This window comes from Dama dama, chromosome 10 (assembly GCF_033118175.1).
Source record: "Dama dama isolate Ldn47 chromosome 10, ASM3311817v1, whole genome shotgun sequence".
In the NCBI taxonomy this organism is placed as follows: Eukaryota; Metazoa; Chordata; class Mammalia; order Artiodactyla; family Cervidae; genus Dama; species Dama dama.
In genome coordinates, this window is record NC_083690.1 from 27,968,444 (window position 1) to 27,985,693 (window position 17,250).

The window sequence follows — 17,250 nt, forward strand, 5'->3', positions numbered from 1 at the left end:
TGGGACCAGGCAAGTCACGTGACGTGCGCGCGGGGGGGGGGGGGGGGTTTGCACTATGGGGTGATGCGAGATGAGGGGCCTCTCAGATCACGTACCAATGACGCATTCCCACCCCTTTTGGCAACAAGATTTCCGCTGGAAGATGCGATAGTTCCGGCAAAGGGGGCGGGTTCTCACGTCCTGGCAATTTCGCTTCCGTTCGGGGCGCTGCGGCTTCCGACCTCGGACTTTCCCTGGGGTGGGGAAGGGACGCGATCCGGTGCGCATGCTCCAGTCTTTCCAGAGGGGGCGGGGCCGAGGCTACTGGAGAGGGCGGGGGGGAAAGAAAAGGGAATTCCAACCTGTGGAATCTTGGGGGTCCCCGAGGTCGGCTCCTTCCCTTTGAAACTGAATGGTGCCAGGGACAGAGCCTCTAGTGACTCTTGGGGTGGGATTTGGGGTCTTCAGGGTGAGGGCGGAGGGGAGTGTCAGAGTGTGAGTTTGGTACCGGAGTTCCAAACTTAGAATCTTGAGGCCCGCCGGGCTCCGGCGCCGGCGAGAGGGATCTCGGGCCGCCATGCGGGACAGGACCCACGAGCTGAGGCAGGTGAGAATTTGGCGCAGCAGGGTTGGGGATGGGTGGACGGGATGGGGTCTGCCGGAATGCAGGACTCCTGGTCCTCGGGGCCGGGAGGGATGACTGTGGGCTAGGAAGGAAAGTCCCGGAAGCCCATGAGTTCTACTGGGGGAGAGCAGCAGCAAGGAAGTGATGCCAGTGACCCCGGCCCTGGCAGGGGGATGACAGTTCGGACGATGAAGACAAGGAGCGAGTCGCGCTGGTGGTGCACCCGGGTACTGCACGGCTGGGGAGCCCGGACGATGAGTTCTTCCAGAAGGTAAGAGGCTGGAGTCTCGGTCTGGATTCACGAGGGGGCTGGAGGGCCCGAGGAGCAGAGCAGCCTGGAGCACCCCCCATATCTCCCTCAGCCTTCTCGGTCATACTCCCCAGGTTGGGACAATTCGGCAGACTATCGTCAAGCTAGAGAATAAAGTCCGAGAGTTGGAGAAGCAGCAGGTCACCATCCTGGCCACGCCCCTTCCCGAGGAGAGTGAGTGAAACCCTGGGTGCAGAACGCATGCTCAACCGGCGGGCTTGTGGGGGTTGTAGTTCCGCACAGGTGGTGGCCAGGGAGATTTGTTGAGGTAGAGGTTGCTCTTTGGGCATCATGGCTTTCTCTTGTTTAGGCATGAAGCAGGACCTGCAGAACCTGCGCGACGAGATCAAACAGCTAGGGAGGGACATCCGCGCGCAGCTGAAGGGTGAGCTCCTAGGACATCAGCCAGATACTTTCCTCTGATCCTGCCCAACTCCTGGTATATCTAGGGAGTGTGTGGTCCAGAGAGGCCAGTGATATATATCCAGGTCACACAGCAGGCCAACGTCTAGAATCTCCATCTCCTAGCTTCCAGTTCAAAGTTCTTTCCACAGCATATGCCTGCCTCTCAGGTTCCCTTATTTATAATGAAACCATTTCCAGTTGACCTTTGTCCAAGGCAGAGGTTAGTGTTGCCACCCCCACCTCCAGGTCATTATCTACATATAACTGTATAGTCTGCCTTCCACATCCCAGGTTCTGCATGGGTGGATTCATGCAACTGTGCATTGTATAGTACTGTAGTATGCATTTATTTTCTAAAAATTCAGGTATAAGTGGACCCACACAGTTGTGCAAGGATCATCTGTACTCCTACAATTCTTGCTGCCCAGTGTGTATTCTTTGGGCGGGAAGATGTGGGTTTTGTTAGGAACCTTCTCCAAACATGTGGGAATTCTCTGGTGTATTTATTGCAAAGAAAAATATACTTTTGCCTGTCAGAGGCTCAGAAGTAGTCATTTTATGATGAATTTTATTTCCAAAAAAAAAAAAAAAGCCAAAAAAAAGCCCTGTGGAGATATTGTATCTCTCTCTATTGTATGGCTGGGTGGCTGGGTCCCAGTCCCCAAATGAATTTCAGAAGCCAGAGGTCAAACCCCCTCCTCTACCAATACTCTTGTATCTTTCCACAGCCATAGAGCCCCAGAAGGAGGAAGCTGATGAGAATTATAACTCCGTCAACACAAGAATGAGAAAAACCCAGGTGGGTTCATTATTCCCAGAAGTAGGACATTTTAGCAAGTGTTCAATAGATCATTAGATGGCAGATGTAAGAAGGCAGGGCTCTTGGAGGTCATTAAATCCAACCTGATGATTTTCCAAATGAGGAAACTGAGGCTCAGAGATTAAAAAGGATTCACCCCAAGGTCAAGAACCCAGGTCTCCTGACTTCCAATCATTATAACACCTTGCCTTCTTCTCCTCCATTCAGTGAGAAGTTGCTGAGACCCCAGACATGATCTGGGCTCGGCTGTAGGAGATATACTTTCTAGAAGCCAAGATGGGGAGTTAAGCTTGCATAGATGACAAAGACATTACTCAGGTAGGATTTGGTAGTTAATGGCTCTGCCCGGGAAGAAGAGGGTGCAGTCAAGTGACCGGGTGGTTCCCTACCCATGTGATGGGGACATCCTCTGCCCCAGGGACAGAATTCAAGAAGTCAGGAAGAGGAACTTCCTTGGTGGGGCAGGAGGGGCCGGGTGAGGGAAGGTCACTGAATCATCATCTTTTTTTTTTTTTCCATTTATTTTTATTAGTTGGAGGCTAATTACTTTAAAATATTGTAGTGGTTTTTGCCATACATTGACATGAATCAGCCATGGATTTACATGTGTTCCCCATCACGATCCCTGCTCCCACCTCCCTTCCCACCCCATCCCTCTGGGTCTTCCCAGTGCACCAGCCCCCAGCACTTGTCTCATGCATCCAACCTGGGCTGGTGATCTGTTTCACCCTTGATAATATACATGTTTCGATGCTGTTCTCTCAAAACATCCCACCCTCGCCTTCTCCCACAGAGTCCAAAAGTCTGTTCTGTACATCTGTGTCTCTTTTTCTGTTTTGCATATAGGGTTATCGCTACCATCTTTCTAAATTCCATATATATGCGTTAGTATACTGTATTGGTCTTTATCTTTCTGGCTTTCTTCACTCTGTATAATGGGCTCCAGTTTCATCCATCTCATTAGAACTGATTCAAATGAATTCTTTTTAACCGCTGAGTAATATTCCATGGTGTATATGTACCACAGCTTCCTTATCCATTTGTCTGCTGATGGGCATCTAGGTTGCTTCCATGTCCTGGCTATTATAAACAGTGCTGCGATGAACATTGGGGTGCACGTGTCTCTTTCAGATCTGGTTTCCTTGGTGTGTATGCCCGGAAGTGGGATTGCTAGGTAATATGGCAGTTCTATTTCAGAATCATCATCTTAATAAGGAAATTTGAGATGGTCTGAGCAGCGTCCTCTGGGTGCCCAGAGAGGCATGGTTTGGTGTTCTTGGAGATCAGAGTTGGAGTAGGTGGGCCCAGAACTCAGCAAAGACCCCAGATTGAAGATTGAACAATTTGGGCATTTTTTTTTTTTAATGGAAGAGAAGGAAAGAGTATCTTTATTACTTTGCCAAACAAAGGGGGAACACAGTAGGCTAGGGCCTCAAGAACTGCACCCCCTGCAATTTGGGCATCTTGAAAGGATGCAGCTGAACCTAGGACAGCAGATGTGTCTTGGAGAAAGGAACTCCAAGGAATGAGCAGATTTTAGACATCAGGAAAATGGACAAGCAGGGAAGGCATTTCTGGGGATAGGGGGTGGGGGGCTTGTGGTAGTCATTGTGTGAGAGGCTGAGTGCCCAGGTGGGCCTGCAAAATCTGGGCAATCAGCTGACCCCCAGGTATCCTGGCACACCTTTAGTCTAAGCAGGGACGCTGGTGTTCAGCAAGCATTCCACTAATATTCTTTGAGGGCCTACTGTATGCCAGACCCTTTTCTAGCTGTTTAGGAAACAGCTGTCAACAAATGATCTCTATCCTCATGCAGATTTCATTCCAATAGGGAGAGACAGTCACCATAATAAATCAGTCAATTATTGTAGAACATAGAAGTATGAAGGGAAAAGAGAAGAGGGATTGAGAATAGTGGGAGAAGGCAGGTTCCAACAAGGTGGAGAAAACTTCTGAAAGTGACACTGGAACAAAGACTTCTAGGCTTCTGTGGGGCCTGAACATTCTGGGCTGAAGAAATGGCAACTGCAGAGGCCTGAGGTGGGGTTGTGTACTGATCAGGGTGGAGTCAGGAGCCCACTGTGGTTGGAGGGAAGGAGTGAGGCAAACAGTGTGGGGAGGTAAGATGAAAGAGGGAATATGGGAAGGGGCGGGTCCTGTAGGGCCTTGTAAGCCCAGGGAAGGGCTTTGGCTTTTATTTTGAGAGACCAGGGGAGCCTTTCAAGGAGGTCAAGGCCACAGGCACCTCTGAGCTCATGCTCTTTGCTCACTGTACCCAAGGGGATGCTGAGGCCCAGACCAGGCAGGGATCCTCCCAGGGGTCCCCAGCTTCTCTTCTCCCTCCTTAGCACGGGATCCTGTCCCAGCAATTCGTGGAACTCATCAACAAGTGCAACTCAATGCAGTCTGAATACCGAGAGAAGAACGTGGAGCGGATTCGGAGGCAGCTGAAGATCAGTGAGTTGTGGTGCCCGGCACACAGGGTCAGCTGACCCAGCCGGCTCTGAGCCTGGCCTTTTCCTTCACAGCAAATGCTGGAATGGTGTCTGACGAGGAGCTGGAGCAGATGTTGGACAGCGGGCAGAGCGAGGTGTTTGTGTCCAATGTGAGTGGCCGCCGCCAGCCTCTCTCTGCTGGGCCCACCCTGTCCTCTCTGAGTCCTGACCCCTTTTTAAAAAAGAATTATTTATTAATTTATTTTTGGCTGTGCTGGGTCCTCGTTGCTGTGCGGGCTTTTCTCTAGTTGCAGCGAGCAGGGGCTATTCTCCAGTTGCGGTGTGTGGACTTCTCCTTGCAGTGGCTTCTCTTGTTGTGGAGCACAGGCGCTATAGCCCGTGGGCTCAGACAGTTGTGGTTCTGGGGCTCTAGAGCACAGGCATAGTAGTTGTGGTGCATGGGCCTAGCTGCTTCTCAGCAGATGGGATCTTCTCCAATCAGGGATCGAACTGGTGTCTCATGCATTAGCAGGCAGATTCTTTACCACTGAGCCACCAGGGAAGCCCTCCTGGCCCTTTTTCATGGAGGGAATGCTGAGGCCCAGGAGGGAACATATTAGCCTGCCTGGCATCCCTCATTAGGGCCTGGGCCCTAGTTCTAGGCCCAAGAGCTGCCCCGAAGCTGAACAGGAACTTCTAAACATGCTGCTGATTTCTTTGTGACCTGTCCCATCACTCCTGTCCACTCTGCAGATACTGAAGGACACACAAGTGACTCGACAGGCCCTAAATGAGATCTCGGCCCGGCACAGCGAGATCCAGCAGCTGGAGCGCAGTATCCGTGAACTTCATGAGATTTTCACTTTTTTGGCCACTGAAGTGGAGATACAGGTGGGTGCCCGAGGCCACTGGCTGGGCTCGATCCAGCCCCCAGATATGAGAGCATGTCATGACAGTCAGCCTGCCTCCACCCTTAGCCTCTTGCACCGAGGCTTTTGTTACCCTCCAGACTGGCCCTTAGTTCCATCCTTAGCTGTGTCCCCAGATTTCATCCTCCTCAGTAGCTACTCAGATGACTACTGCCCTATGCCTTGTACCCCATCCCTTGAGCTGGAACCCAGACCAGGTATGGCCACCACCCTGGCTCCTCCTCCAGCAGCAGAATCCATTCTTATACACCTAAGAGCTCTTCAGTTGCCCCCTAGAGGGGCCTGCCTCCTAAAATGTAGAAGGATGGGGTAGGAGGTGGGATTCTTCCCCTGGCCCTTATCTCATGATAAGGGGAGCTTCCAGCCCCATCTGGGAGGAGCTGACTCCAATGCCCTTCTGCAGCTGGGAGTCCTGGGGGAGAGATTTCACATGGTAGGAGTTCAGGATCTGAAGGCTGGTGGTACTGTGAGGAGGCAGCGACAGGGAGGGCTTCCCAGCAGCTGGGAGACAGGTCTGAAGAACAAGGGACTTCAGACAGATTTGCGAGGGGACAAAAGTTCACCCTCTGTGAAAACATATGAGCCATTCAAGGTGCCCGGCTCCCAGCCGGCACTGTGAGTAGAAATTGTATGGGGCGAGGGCTCAGGACAGAAGGGAGCATGCGGTAGGAGGGAGCCTGGAAGCCATCCCCAGGCGTGGGGACTTCTGTCAGATGAGGTCCTGTCCCCACCTCTTCCTTAGTGCACCGTTTTCTGCAGGAGTGTCCTTCAGTCCTCTGTGGTTGGGGTGGGCAGAGGAGCTGCTGGGCCTTCCGCCCCCAGTCATTCCTTCCTGCCTGAACCGCCTCCTCTTCCGAGCAGGGGGAGATGATCAACCGAATTGAGAAGAACATTCTGAGCTCAGCCGACTATGTGGAACGTGGGCAGGAACATGTCAAGGTGGCCCTGGAGAACCAGAAGAAGGCGCGCAAGGTGAGCCTCCGCCCTTCCCCCTGCTACCCCTCCCCACTGGTTGGCCCTCCCTCCACTCCTGAGTTTCCCTGACACCCAGGCCCCCCACCCCGCTTCCTCTCCCACAGAAGAAAGTCCTTATTGCCATCTGTGTGTCCATCATTGTCCTCATTCTGGTGGTTGTCATTGTCATCTCCACGTTGGTTTGACAGCGCCGCGTATTCTTGGTGAGATACCGTGGGCCTGCTCCCTGGCCTGCCCCATCCCCGACCCCAGCCTTTTCTCCTCCCCTCAGACCCTCTTCTCCCACCTTCCCTTGCAGACACTAAGAGCACCAGGGACCCAGGGTCTGCCTTCTCTCCCAGCAGCTGAGGGTGGGCAGGACAGAGCCTCCAGCCAGACTCTTTCCTCACAGTGGCCTTGTGCAGAGGGGCAGACAGTTCTTCTGGGGTCGGCAGCCACTCATCCATGGGGGCCTTCCCCCCTGGGTCACAGTGCTTGGGGGCAGGCCTGCAGTGTCCTGTTTGGCAGGGACATGTGGTTTTGTAAGAAATTAAAGAAAAAAAAAAAAAAGCTTGGAGATTCCCCTGTGCACGTGTGTCCTTGAAAAGTCTGGTCCAGGGCCTTCAGGTATCCAGCCTCCCCACCTCCCGGCCACCCTGGGGGACAGACCCAGCCCAGGCAGACTCAAATCAGACTGTCTCAGGTGACCATGCCAGGCTGACAGCACCCTTCTACTCTCCCATGAGAATGGGTGGGGCCTGGAGGAGGTGACACCCACATGTGGCTCAGTACTGTCCCTGGGGAAAGAGCATTGTGAGGACCTAAGCCCAAATCAGTGAGGCTGAGCCAGGCCAGGCTGGGACACAGGGATGCATGTGTGGCATCTATGGGGCATTCCTGAGGCCAAGAAGAAGAGGCACTGTGAAAAAGGAACTGAGTCTGTTACTTTGGATACAGTGGACAAGGAAGGGCCTGTCTCAGAGGTGGCTATATTTGAGTCCAGTGGGAAGCGAGGAGTCCAATGGCTGGTTATGGGAAGAATCAGTGAAGAGGTTGCCAGGCAGAGGGTTCAACAGGCCAGGCCTTGTGCTCAGAAAAAAGCATTGCCTTTTTTTTTCTTTTTATTTATTTATTTATTTAATTTACTTATTTTTAACTGTTCTGGGTCTTTGTTGCTGCGCTCAGGTTTTCTCTAGTTGCGGTGAGCGGGGGCTACTCTCTAGTTTTGGTGGACAGGCTTCTCCTATCTGGGGCTTCTCTTATGGAGCACAGGCTCCAGGCTGCGGGGGCTTAGTTGCCTCAAGGCATGTGGGATCTTCCCAGACCAGGGATCAAACCCACGTTTCCTGCATTCGCAGGCGGATTCTTAACCACTGGACCAAGGGATGTCCCTATTTATTTATTTTTGTAAATTAATTTTTATTGGAGTATAGTTGCTTTACAATGTTCTACTGTACAGCAAAGTGAATCAGCTGTATGTATACATTTATCCCCTGTTTTGGATTTTCTTCCCATTTAAAGTCACCACGGAGCAAAGAATAGGGTTTCCTGAGCTATGCAGTAGGTTCTCTTAGTTATTTTATACATAGTAACAATAGTGTAACAATAGTGACAGGGAAGCCGGCGCTGCAGTCCATGGGGTGCAAAGAGTTAGACAGGACTGAGCAACTGAACAAAAACCCAAAGCAATAGCGTATATTTGTCAATGCCAATCTCCCAGTCACCCGCCTACCGCTCCCTCTCACCACTTGGCGTGGCATTGCCTTTTATATAAGAGTTCAGATTAGAGAGGGAGGCACTCTGAATCAGCCCACACCTTGTTTCTCAGGGGTCTTGTGGCTGAAGCGGGTAGAAGAGGCCAAGGAGCTGAGTTTCTATGACTCACCTGAGTTCCAGACTCCAGCTCGAAATTTCTGAGTTCCAAGCGCCCTGCCTGGTTTCTGGAGCTGGATGTAGCGCCTGTCCCCAGACACTTGGTTTCAGGGCTCCTGCCTCCGAAGCCTGGTAGGAATGGGGCAGGGCCTGACCCCTCACCAAGGTCTGGGGGGCGGGGCTCCAGCCGCCTTGTCCCATCCCACCTTCGATCCCATTGGTCGCCGCCGCTGCTCCTGGCTGCCCAGCTGTACCGCTTGCTTCGGCCGCCAAGTATGGGGTACACACGTGGGCGCCCGGGCGACGCGAGCCAAGGAAGGGATGGGCCAGTGGAAGTTGGTGCAGACTCGCACCCCGCCCCTGGACCCGGGCTGGGAGGGACCAGGGGGCGGGATTGGGCCGCGGTGACGTGCAACCGGACCTGCCCCGCCTCCACCGGAGGCTGGGCGCCCGCCTGCAGCGCCTCCCGGTGGCCCGGAAGCGGCGGTTGCGCGGGGCCTGCGGCAGGTCCGAGGGTTACACTCGGCACCGAACATACGGGGCGTGGCTGAGGGGGTGGCTGGGCAGACACTTGGAAAACGGACCGCTCGGATTGGCAAATATTCCTGAAGAGCATCAGGATTGGTCCGCAGGGCGTCCTGAAGGAGTGAGCATCCGGAATTAAACTGCAATTAGATGTGGGCGGGGCCTCAGAGCGAGACCGCGGTCGCACCGAAAAGCGATTGGATCACAGAGCGCAAGGGGCGTGATCAAAAGCCTAATAAGGCGGAAGGGGGCTGGCCTGGGAGAGACCCATGAGGGTAGGGGCTCGGGACCTCATGCGAGAAGGCGTGGCCGGGTCCCGCCCCCTAGCAGCCGGATATTGCGGGTCCTAGAGAGTCCGGGAGTGTACCCACACTTTAGTCCTGCTTGAGGTCCTGTGTACCGTGTACAGAAGAAACTAGACGCCTGCAGGAGGAAGCCCCTCGTTTTTAGCAGCGTGCAAACACTCTGGATGTCCACCCAATGGGGAAACCGAGACCGGATGGATCCTGCCCCAGTGGAAGACTGATTTGGACTCTGGGCTTCCCTGATTCTCCACTCTCCGTCTCTTCCCCTACGGCCTGCTTCTTCAGCGGAATCCTGTCCTGTTGGTCGCCTTTATCCACTCTCTCACTTTTCTGCCTTCAGAATCAACTGAAGTTGACAACCCATGGCACCTACCGGGATCTGACAGAGACTGTCAAACCGACGCGGAGATTGCCACGTCTACGCAGCTGGGTGTCCACGTAGAGCATGTGCCTTCTGCTTGGCAGTGCTGGACAGCGCCACCCCCGAAAGGCTGCTTACTTGTCTCAGGACGCCATCCAGAACTTCCCAGAAGAGTTGGCTAGACGGCCAAGCAAGGGCTCGGATGGCGGGTTCCGTAATTTGAACTTTTCCGATGGGCTGTGGGGACCCATGGAAGGTTTCTGAACAGGTGAGTGGCAGGTTTGGAGCAGACCTAGTAGGCAAGTGGACCCAGGCACTGGAGATTTTACAAGTTTCCTTGTGTATACCCCTTCTGTGAGGGAAACCAACCTGAGTGAGGGCCATGGGAAGGTTTTTTTCACTGAAATCCTGGCTTGGGTGCTGTCAGCCCAACTTTTAAGGAACACGGTCTGCATGAGTTGTGGCTTTTCCAAATCCATCTTGTATCACAACCTTTCAGCTGCAGCCTTCTCCACTTATTCCTCACCCACTGAATATGTCATGGTTCAGATTCTTAAGAAAAGGGACCTGATTGGTTTAGGTCAGGCTACATTGACTTACTTGAGAATTGTCTACCTTGAGTCAAGATTTTATCTTTGACCAAGGTGTATGCCAGGAGAATCCCAGGGACAGAGGAACCTGGTGGGCTACAGTCCATGGGGTCACAAAGAGTTGAACACGACTGAAGTGACTTAGCGCATACACAAGATGTATGAGAGATGTTACAAGGTACAAAACGCGTCAGCACAGTGTGTATGAAGGAAGAATGGACGAATTCAGTGATTGATGTTTCTGGTACAGCCCTGTAGTAGATTATATTATTGTTCCAAATACATGCTGTTCTTCCTTTTGGGCCCCTCATGTTAGGAGGATTATACATTCATGCTCACTTACAATAGGCTTGGCTATCTAACATGCTTTGGAATCTGAGTAGATATTAAGACACCACTTCCAAGTAGAAGCTTTAAGCACCAATGAGTAGTCTGGCAGCTTCCCATCTCTTTTACCTCTGCCACGAACCTGTCAATTGCCCGTTGAAGACTCTTTCAGCCTGGAACCCAGCATTAACAGGACATCAAGCTGAGCTGTAGCCTGTAAAGTGAGGTGTAATGTAAATGAGAAACTTCTGCTGGGAGCCACTGATATTTGGAGGTTGGTTTTTACCACATTATCATAAGTCTAGTTCAGCTGTTACAGAACTAGTACCCAGAAGTGAGGTGTTGCTACAATAAAAAGAAAAACCGGAGTTGTGTGTCATTAACTTTGGAGCTGGACAGGGGCTGGTGAGGAAACTAGCATTGGAAGTTGGAAAGATGGTGATGTGTGTTATGTAATGGTGAAGCATTTGTTTAAACTGTAAGCTGGAAATAGAACTAAGAGTACAAATAATGTCCAACTGAGTTTAGAGATTTAGGGGAAAAATTGGGGAAAGAGAATATTAGTAGCATGCCCTGGTTGCTGTTGGGTGCATCTGACAAGTTACTGTAAGAAAGATGACTCAGAAAATAATTGGCCACTTTTAAAGCAGAAATGGAAGAGAATATAGAAACTCCAGGCAAATGATAAAAAAAAAAATGCATTTTTGGTTGTGCTGTGCAGCATATAGGATCTTAGTTCCCCGACCAGGGATTGAACCTGTGCTCCCTGCAGTGCGAGTGAAGAGTCCCCGGGAATTCCCTCATCCAAATTTTTAACCAGTGAAAGATGGAACTGACAAGACCCTTAACCCACAAAGTTTCATTAAAACTCATCTTTGTGGGACTTCCTGGGTGGTCCAGTGGTTAAGACTGCAATTCCAAGGCAGGGGACGTGAGTTCAATCCCTGATCAAGGAACTAAAATTCTACATGCCTGAGAGCAACTAAGCCTGCAAGCCACAACTACTGTGCCCACGTGCTCTGGAGCTAATCCCTAGCAAAGAAAGATTACAAATGATGCAAGGAAAGTCCCTCGGGCCACAACTAAGACCCGGCTCAGCCAAATAAATAAAATGAACAAATAAAGAAATATTAAAAATAAACAAATAGCCAGGACATCCCCAAACCAGGATATGTGGTATTAGGAAATTAATCAGTGTGTTGTGACAAAAAATTTGGGGGGCTGTTCTAAAAGATAGTCAGGAATGGCTTCTTAGGGAAGGTGACTAATTCAAAGGGCAGAACTGACAGCTCAGAAGGCAGAATAAAACCATGGAGGATTGTTTTTAGGCCTCAAAAGCTAAAGAAATTTGCTCAGCTGGTTTTTGAAATTGCTTTGTCAGTGACTCCTTTTTGCTTTCCATTTCTCCTCTTTTTTAACCAGAATGTCGATTACTATTACCTGATGCATGTCCCAGGCTTCCCTGGTGGCTCAGTGGTAAAGAATTTGCCTGCCAGTGCAGGAGACACAGGTTCAATCCCTGGGTCAGAAAGATCCCCTGGAGAAGGAAATGGCAGCACACTCCAGTACTCTTGTCTGGGAAATCTCATGGACAGGAGCCTGGCAGGGTACAATGGGGTTGAAAGACAGTAGACACAACTTAGAGACTAAACAACAAAAAATGCATGTCCCAGCATTGCATGTTGGAGTACATGACTTGTTTCATTCTTTTTCTTTTTTGGTGGCATGACACAGCATGTGAGATCTTCATTTCTCAATCAGGGATTGAACCTAAGCCCCCTGCATTGGAAGCGCAGAGTCTTAAGCACTGGACTGCCATGGAAGTTCCCACTGACTTGTTTTTTTAGATTCATAGGTCCACAGATGGGAGGAATTGTGCTCCAGAATGGATTATACCCAGAGCCGCATCTGCATCTAATTTAGATAATGAGATTTGGGACTTTTGGTTTGATGAAATTTATGAAAAAAATTTTTTTTAACTCTGACTTGATGCTGCCATGGGATGAGACTTTTAGGGACCTTGGGAGGAAGTAAATGCATTTTGCTTGTGGGACAGATATGCACCTTGGAGGCCTAGAGGGTGAACTGTGGTAAGGAGAATAATGGCCCCCAAAGATTCCATGCCCTAATCTCTATGAATGTTATGTGCCAAAAAGGACTTTGCAGATGTAATTAAGTTCACCAATCAGTTGAGACAGGGAGATTGTCCTGAATTATTCACATGGGCCAAATGTAATCATATGAGCTCTTAAAAGCTGAGAAGCTTCTCCAGCTAGCTACAGAAGAGAAAGACAGAAGTCAGAGAAATTTGAAGCAGGAGGACTTTATGCACCATTGCTGACCTTGAAGAGGGAGGAGCTCCTAGCCAGGGAAGAAAGACAGCCTATAGAAACAGAACAAACCTCTGGCTGACAGCCAACAAAGAAACAGGGACCTCAGTACTACAGCCAAATGGAACTGAATTCCGTTAATACCCCCAGGTGTGTCTGGAAGTGGATTCTATGCCAGAGCCTCCAGATAAAAGTTCACATTGGGCAAGACCTTGACTTCAGCCTTGTGAGACACTAGGTAGAAGCCCAGTCAGAGCCTGGACTTCTGAACCTACAGAATCATAGTATAAGAAATAGATGTTGTTTTTAAGATGTTAAGTTTGTGGTCGTTTATTATGCAGCAGTAGAAATAGCAAGATTTGAGCTGAGATGTGAAAGAACAGAAAACATCATGGGCAAATCTAGGGTGATGGGTTCCATCCCCAGGAAAGAGAAAGTGCAAAGATTCCAAGACAGAGAAGAAACAAATCAACAGAAGGCCAGCATGGCTGGAGCCTGCTGAGTGTAAGGGACAGGTAAGAGATTAGTCAGAACCGGGATAGGACTTGAATGGAAGGCAGGCCCCAGGGAGAGGGATTTTTGTTGAAGTGGGCTGTCTGTGTCCGATTCTTTGAGACGCTATGAACTGTAGCCCGCCAGGCTCCTCTGTCCATGGGATTGTCCAGGCAAGAATACTGGAGTGGGCTGCCATACTCTCCTCCAGGGATCAAACCCAAGACTCTTACAGTTTCCTGCATTAGCAGGCGGGTTCTTTACCACTAGCACCATTTGGGAAGCCTGAGAGTCGGCTATGCATAAGTAACTGAGAACAAGTCACCAAATTTCCTTGGTTGAATCCAGAATCACTGCCCCACCTACAAAGCCTGCTGCCTTCCCGTACCCCTGCTCCAGCCCTGGTCCTAGAGTTTTCTGCTGTGAGGAATTCTAATGTATCCAGCCATTGGCTGGGGAGGGGATGATGACCAATCCATGATAAGGAGTGATGTTAGCTATTGCCCTAGCAGTGGGGGCTATGATTTTGCATTCCCAAGATGCATTCACTACCTGGAACAGTCCTGGCAGAGCCAGGGAATTAAAGGAAGTTGGGACAGAAGAAAAGTGAGGGCCGGAAGTCAGACTGTCTGGAATTATCCAGATAACAAAATGAGGACAAAGACATCACAAGAAAAGAAAACTTCAGCTCACTATTGCTTATGAACATAGATGTAAAAGTCCTCAACAAAATACTGGCAAACAAAATCCAGCAATATGTAAAGATGACTCTACAAGTGAGATTTATCTCAAGAATGTAAGATTGGTTTAACATCTGAAAATCAGTTAATGTAGTAATAATAAAGACTATTAATAGAATAAAGGACAAAAACCTTTTGATCATCTCAACAGACACAGAAAATACATTTGACAAAATCCAACAACTTTGATTTTTAAAAAAGCTTAAGAAACTAGGAATAAGAGGGAATTCCCTTAACTTGCTAATTATCAAAAGGCATCTATGAAAAAGTCACAGCTAACATCATACTTAAATGATGATAGACTGGATGTTTTCCCCTCCTCAGACTCAGGATGTCTGCGCCCATCACATCTGTTTAACGCTGTAAAAATAAACACAATAAAAATAAATAAAAGGTATCCAGATTGGAAAAGAAGAACTAAACAACTACATTTTACAGATGACATGATTTCGTATATAAAAAGTCCTTAGGAATTCATATACACAAAAAGATTACAGCTAATAAACCAGCTCAGCACGGTTGTAGAATATAAGAACAGTTACAGAAATCTATTGTATTTCTCATCACTAGCAATGAACAATCCAAAAAAGAAAGAAAATAATTCCATTCACAATAGCAACAAAAAGAAAAAATACTTCTATATAAATTTAACAAAAGAAATATAAGACTTATACTCTTGAAAACTATAAAACACTGTTGAGAGTAATTAAAATCTAAATAAAATTTAAAACACCCAAATGTTCATGGGTCAAAAGATTTGATATTGTCAAGATGACAACACTCCTCAAATTAATCTACGGAGGCAGTGCAATCCCTATCAAAATCCCAGCCAGTTTCCTTTTCTTTTATGCAAAAGTTGACAAGTTGATCCTAAAATTCATATGGAAATGCAAGGGATCTAGAAAAACAAAAATAATCTTGAAAGAAGAACAAGTTGAAGGACTCACAAGTCCTGATTTAAAATTTTACTACCAAGCTACAGTAAGCAAAACAGTGTGATACTGGCATAAAGAATGATATATACCCAGGGAATAAAATTGAGAGTCTAGAAATAAACCCTCATATTTATAGTCAGTTTACTTTCAGCAAGAAAGTCAAGACAACTCAATGGAGAAAGAATAGTCTTTTCAACAAATAGAGCTGGGATAGTTGGATATCCATATGCAGAAGAATGAAGTTGGACCTTTACTTCAAACCATATACAAAAATTAACTCAAAGTGGATCAAAAATCTGAACGGAAGAGCTTTTAGCTATAAAAAGTTAAAATTTATTTTAAAAAAACTTTTATGCATTTTAAACTTTTAAGTTTATAACTAAGTTATAAACTTTGTAAATGTTTATAAAACTCTAAGATGAAAACATAGGCATAAATCTTCATGACCTTGAATTAGAAAATGGGTTATTAGATATGGCTCTCAAAACACGTGTGTGAGTGCATGGTGCTAAGTGGCTTTAGTCATCTCTGACTCTTTATGACCCCATGGACAGTTACGTCTGTCCATGGGATACTCCAGGCAAGAATACTGGAGTGGGTTGCTGTGCCCTCCTCTGGGGGATCTTCCCGACCCAGGGATCGAACCCAGGTCTCCGAAGTCTCCTGCACTGGCAAGCGGGTTCTTTACCACTAATGCCACGTGGGAAGTCCCTCTCAAAGCACAGGCAGTAAGAAAAAGAATAGACAATTTGGACATCATCAAAATTAAAAATGTGCTTCAAAGGGTACCATTAAGAAAGTAAAAAGACAACCCACCCAATGGAAAGGAATTTTTGCAAATCATAAAGAACTTGTATCTGGAATACATAAGTCTTATCACTCAACAGAGTCAATCCATTGAAGACAATGGGCCAAGGACTTGAACAGACATTTATCCAAAGATGATATATAGATGCCCCATAAGTGCATGAAGAGATCCTCAACATCATTTTCCACCAGGGAAATGCACATCAAAACCACGAATTTACACCTACTAGGATGGCTGTAATAAAAAAGACAGATAATAACAACTGTTGATGAAGATGTGGAGAAATTGGAACATTCATACCTTGTTGGTGGGACTATCAAATGGTGCAGTCACTTTGGAAAACTGCCTGACAGTTGCTCAAATGGTTAAACATAGAGTTACCATATGATCCAGCAATTCTATCCCTAGATATATACACAGAGAATTTAAAAAGATGTCCATACAAAAACTTGTTCGTGAATGTTCACAGCAGCGTTACTCATAATAGACCAAAATGGAAACCCAAATGACCTTCGGCTGATGAATGGATAAACAGAGGAGTATATCCATACAATGGAATATCGACAATAAGAAGGAAAGAACTGATCAAACTGTCAGTACAACATGGATGAGCCTTGAGAATGTTATGCTAAGTAAAAGAATTGGTCACAAAAGACCACATATTATATGACTCCATTTACATGAAATGTCCACAACAGGCAAATCTAGAGAGACTGAAAGCAAATTATCCATTGCCTAGAGCTGAGGGTAAAGGATTGTCAGGAAATGGGGGCTTGGGATCAATAGGAAGTGACAGCTATGGGGTATGGAGTTTCTTTTAGGGGGTATGAAAATATCGTAAAATTAGATCATGATTGCATAACTCTGTGAATATACTAAAACCCCTTAATTATATACTTCAGACAGATTAATTGTAGGGTGTATTAATTTTTGTTTAGTTTTGCCAGTTTATTGCTACCAACCCATCTCCCTCCACCCTCCTCATGTGTGCGCATGCTCAGTCATGTAACCCCATAGACTGCAGCCCCCCAGGCTCCTCTGCCCCTGGGCTTTTCCAGGCAAGAATATTGGAGTGGATTGCCATTTTCTTCTCCATGAATTTTATTTTAATAACACTGTTAATTTTTTTGAAAGTCAGACTGAGTCTTCAGGGAGCAGGAATTTGGGTATAGGATGTTGGGGGTATCAGAGAAGGGGGACCAAGGGATGGGCGGATTGTCTGGGCCCAGAAAGGGAGCAGGAGTTGTGGATCTCTTCTGAACATTCAGGGAACCCACTCCATCCTTCATTGTAGATAGATAGCCAGGGAGATCTATCGATTAGTGTATATGGTATCTTTGTGTATGTGTACGTACTCGCGCTCAATTGTGCCCAAATACTCTTTGTGACCCCATGAACTGGAGCCTGCTAGTCTCCTCTGTCCACAGGATTTTCCAGGCACGAATGCTAGAGTGGGTTGCCATTTCCTACCCAGGGATGGAAACTGCATCTCTTGAGTCTCCTGTTTG

The 17,250-nt window shown here is 48.0% G+C and overlaps 2 protein-coding genes across 2 annotated transcripts in view; both read left to right on the top strand.

Moving 5' to 3' along the window:
* The first annotated feature begins 317 nt into the window (after positions 1-317).
* Positions 318-7,034, top strand: STX4 (syntaxin 4). Its single transcript, XM_061153272.1, has 11 exons — positions 318-586; positions 774-875; positions 989-1,088; positions 1,225-1,299; positions 2,048-2,118; positions 4,488-4,596; positions 4,668-4,744; positions 5,328-5,465; positions 6,365-6,475; positions 6,583-6,681; positions 6,777-7,034. The coding sequence occupies exons 1-10, from the start codon at positions 557-559 to the stop codon at positions 6,661-6,663; spliced, it is 894 nt and encodes a 297-aa protein (XP_061009255.1). The 5' UTR covers positions 318-556; the 3' UTR covers positions 6,664-6,681; positions 6,777-7,034.
* Positions 7,035-9,195: 2,161 nt separating this feature from the next.
* The window catches only part of ZNF646 (zinc finger protein 646), a 28,542-nt gene continuing 20,487 nt past the window's right edge, over positions 9,196-17,250 (top strand). Inside the window, exon 1 of the mRNA XM_061153276.1 lies at positions 9,196-9,788. The gene's annotated coding sequence lies outside the window, so the exon portion shown is untranslated. The remainder of the gene's footprint in view (positions 9,789-17,250) is intronic.

Bases quoted from the DNA above. Each gene is read 5' to 3' on its own strand.
- STX4 (XM_061153272.1), top strand. From the start codon at position 557: ATGCGGGACAGGACCCACGAGCTGAGGCAG. The intron at 4,745-5,327 runs GTGAGTGGCCGC...TCCACTCTGCAG, and splicing joins GCGAGGTGTTTGTGTCCAAT to ATACTGAAGGACACACAAGT. The intron at 6,476-6,582 runs GTGAGCCTCCGC...CCTCTCCCACAG, and splicing joins ACCAGAAGAAGGCGCGCAAG to AAGAAAGTCCTTATTGCCAT.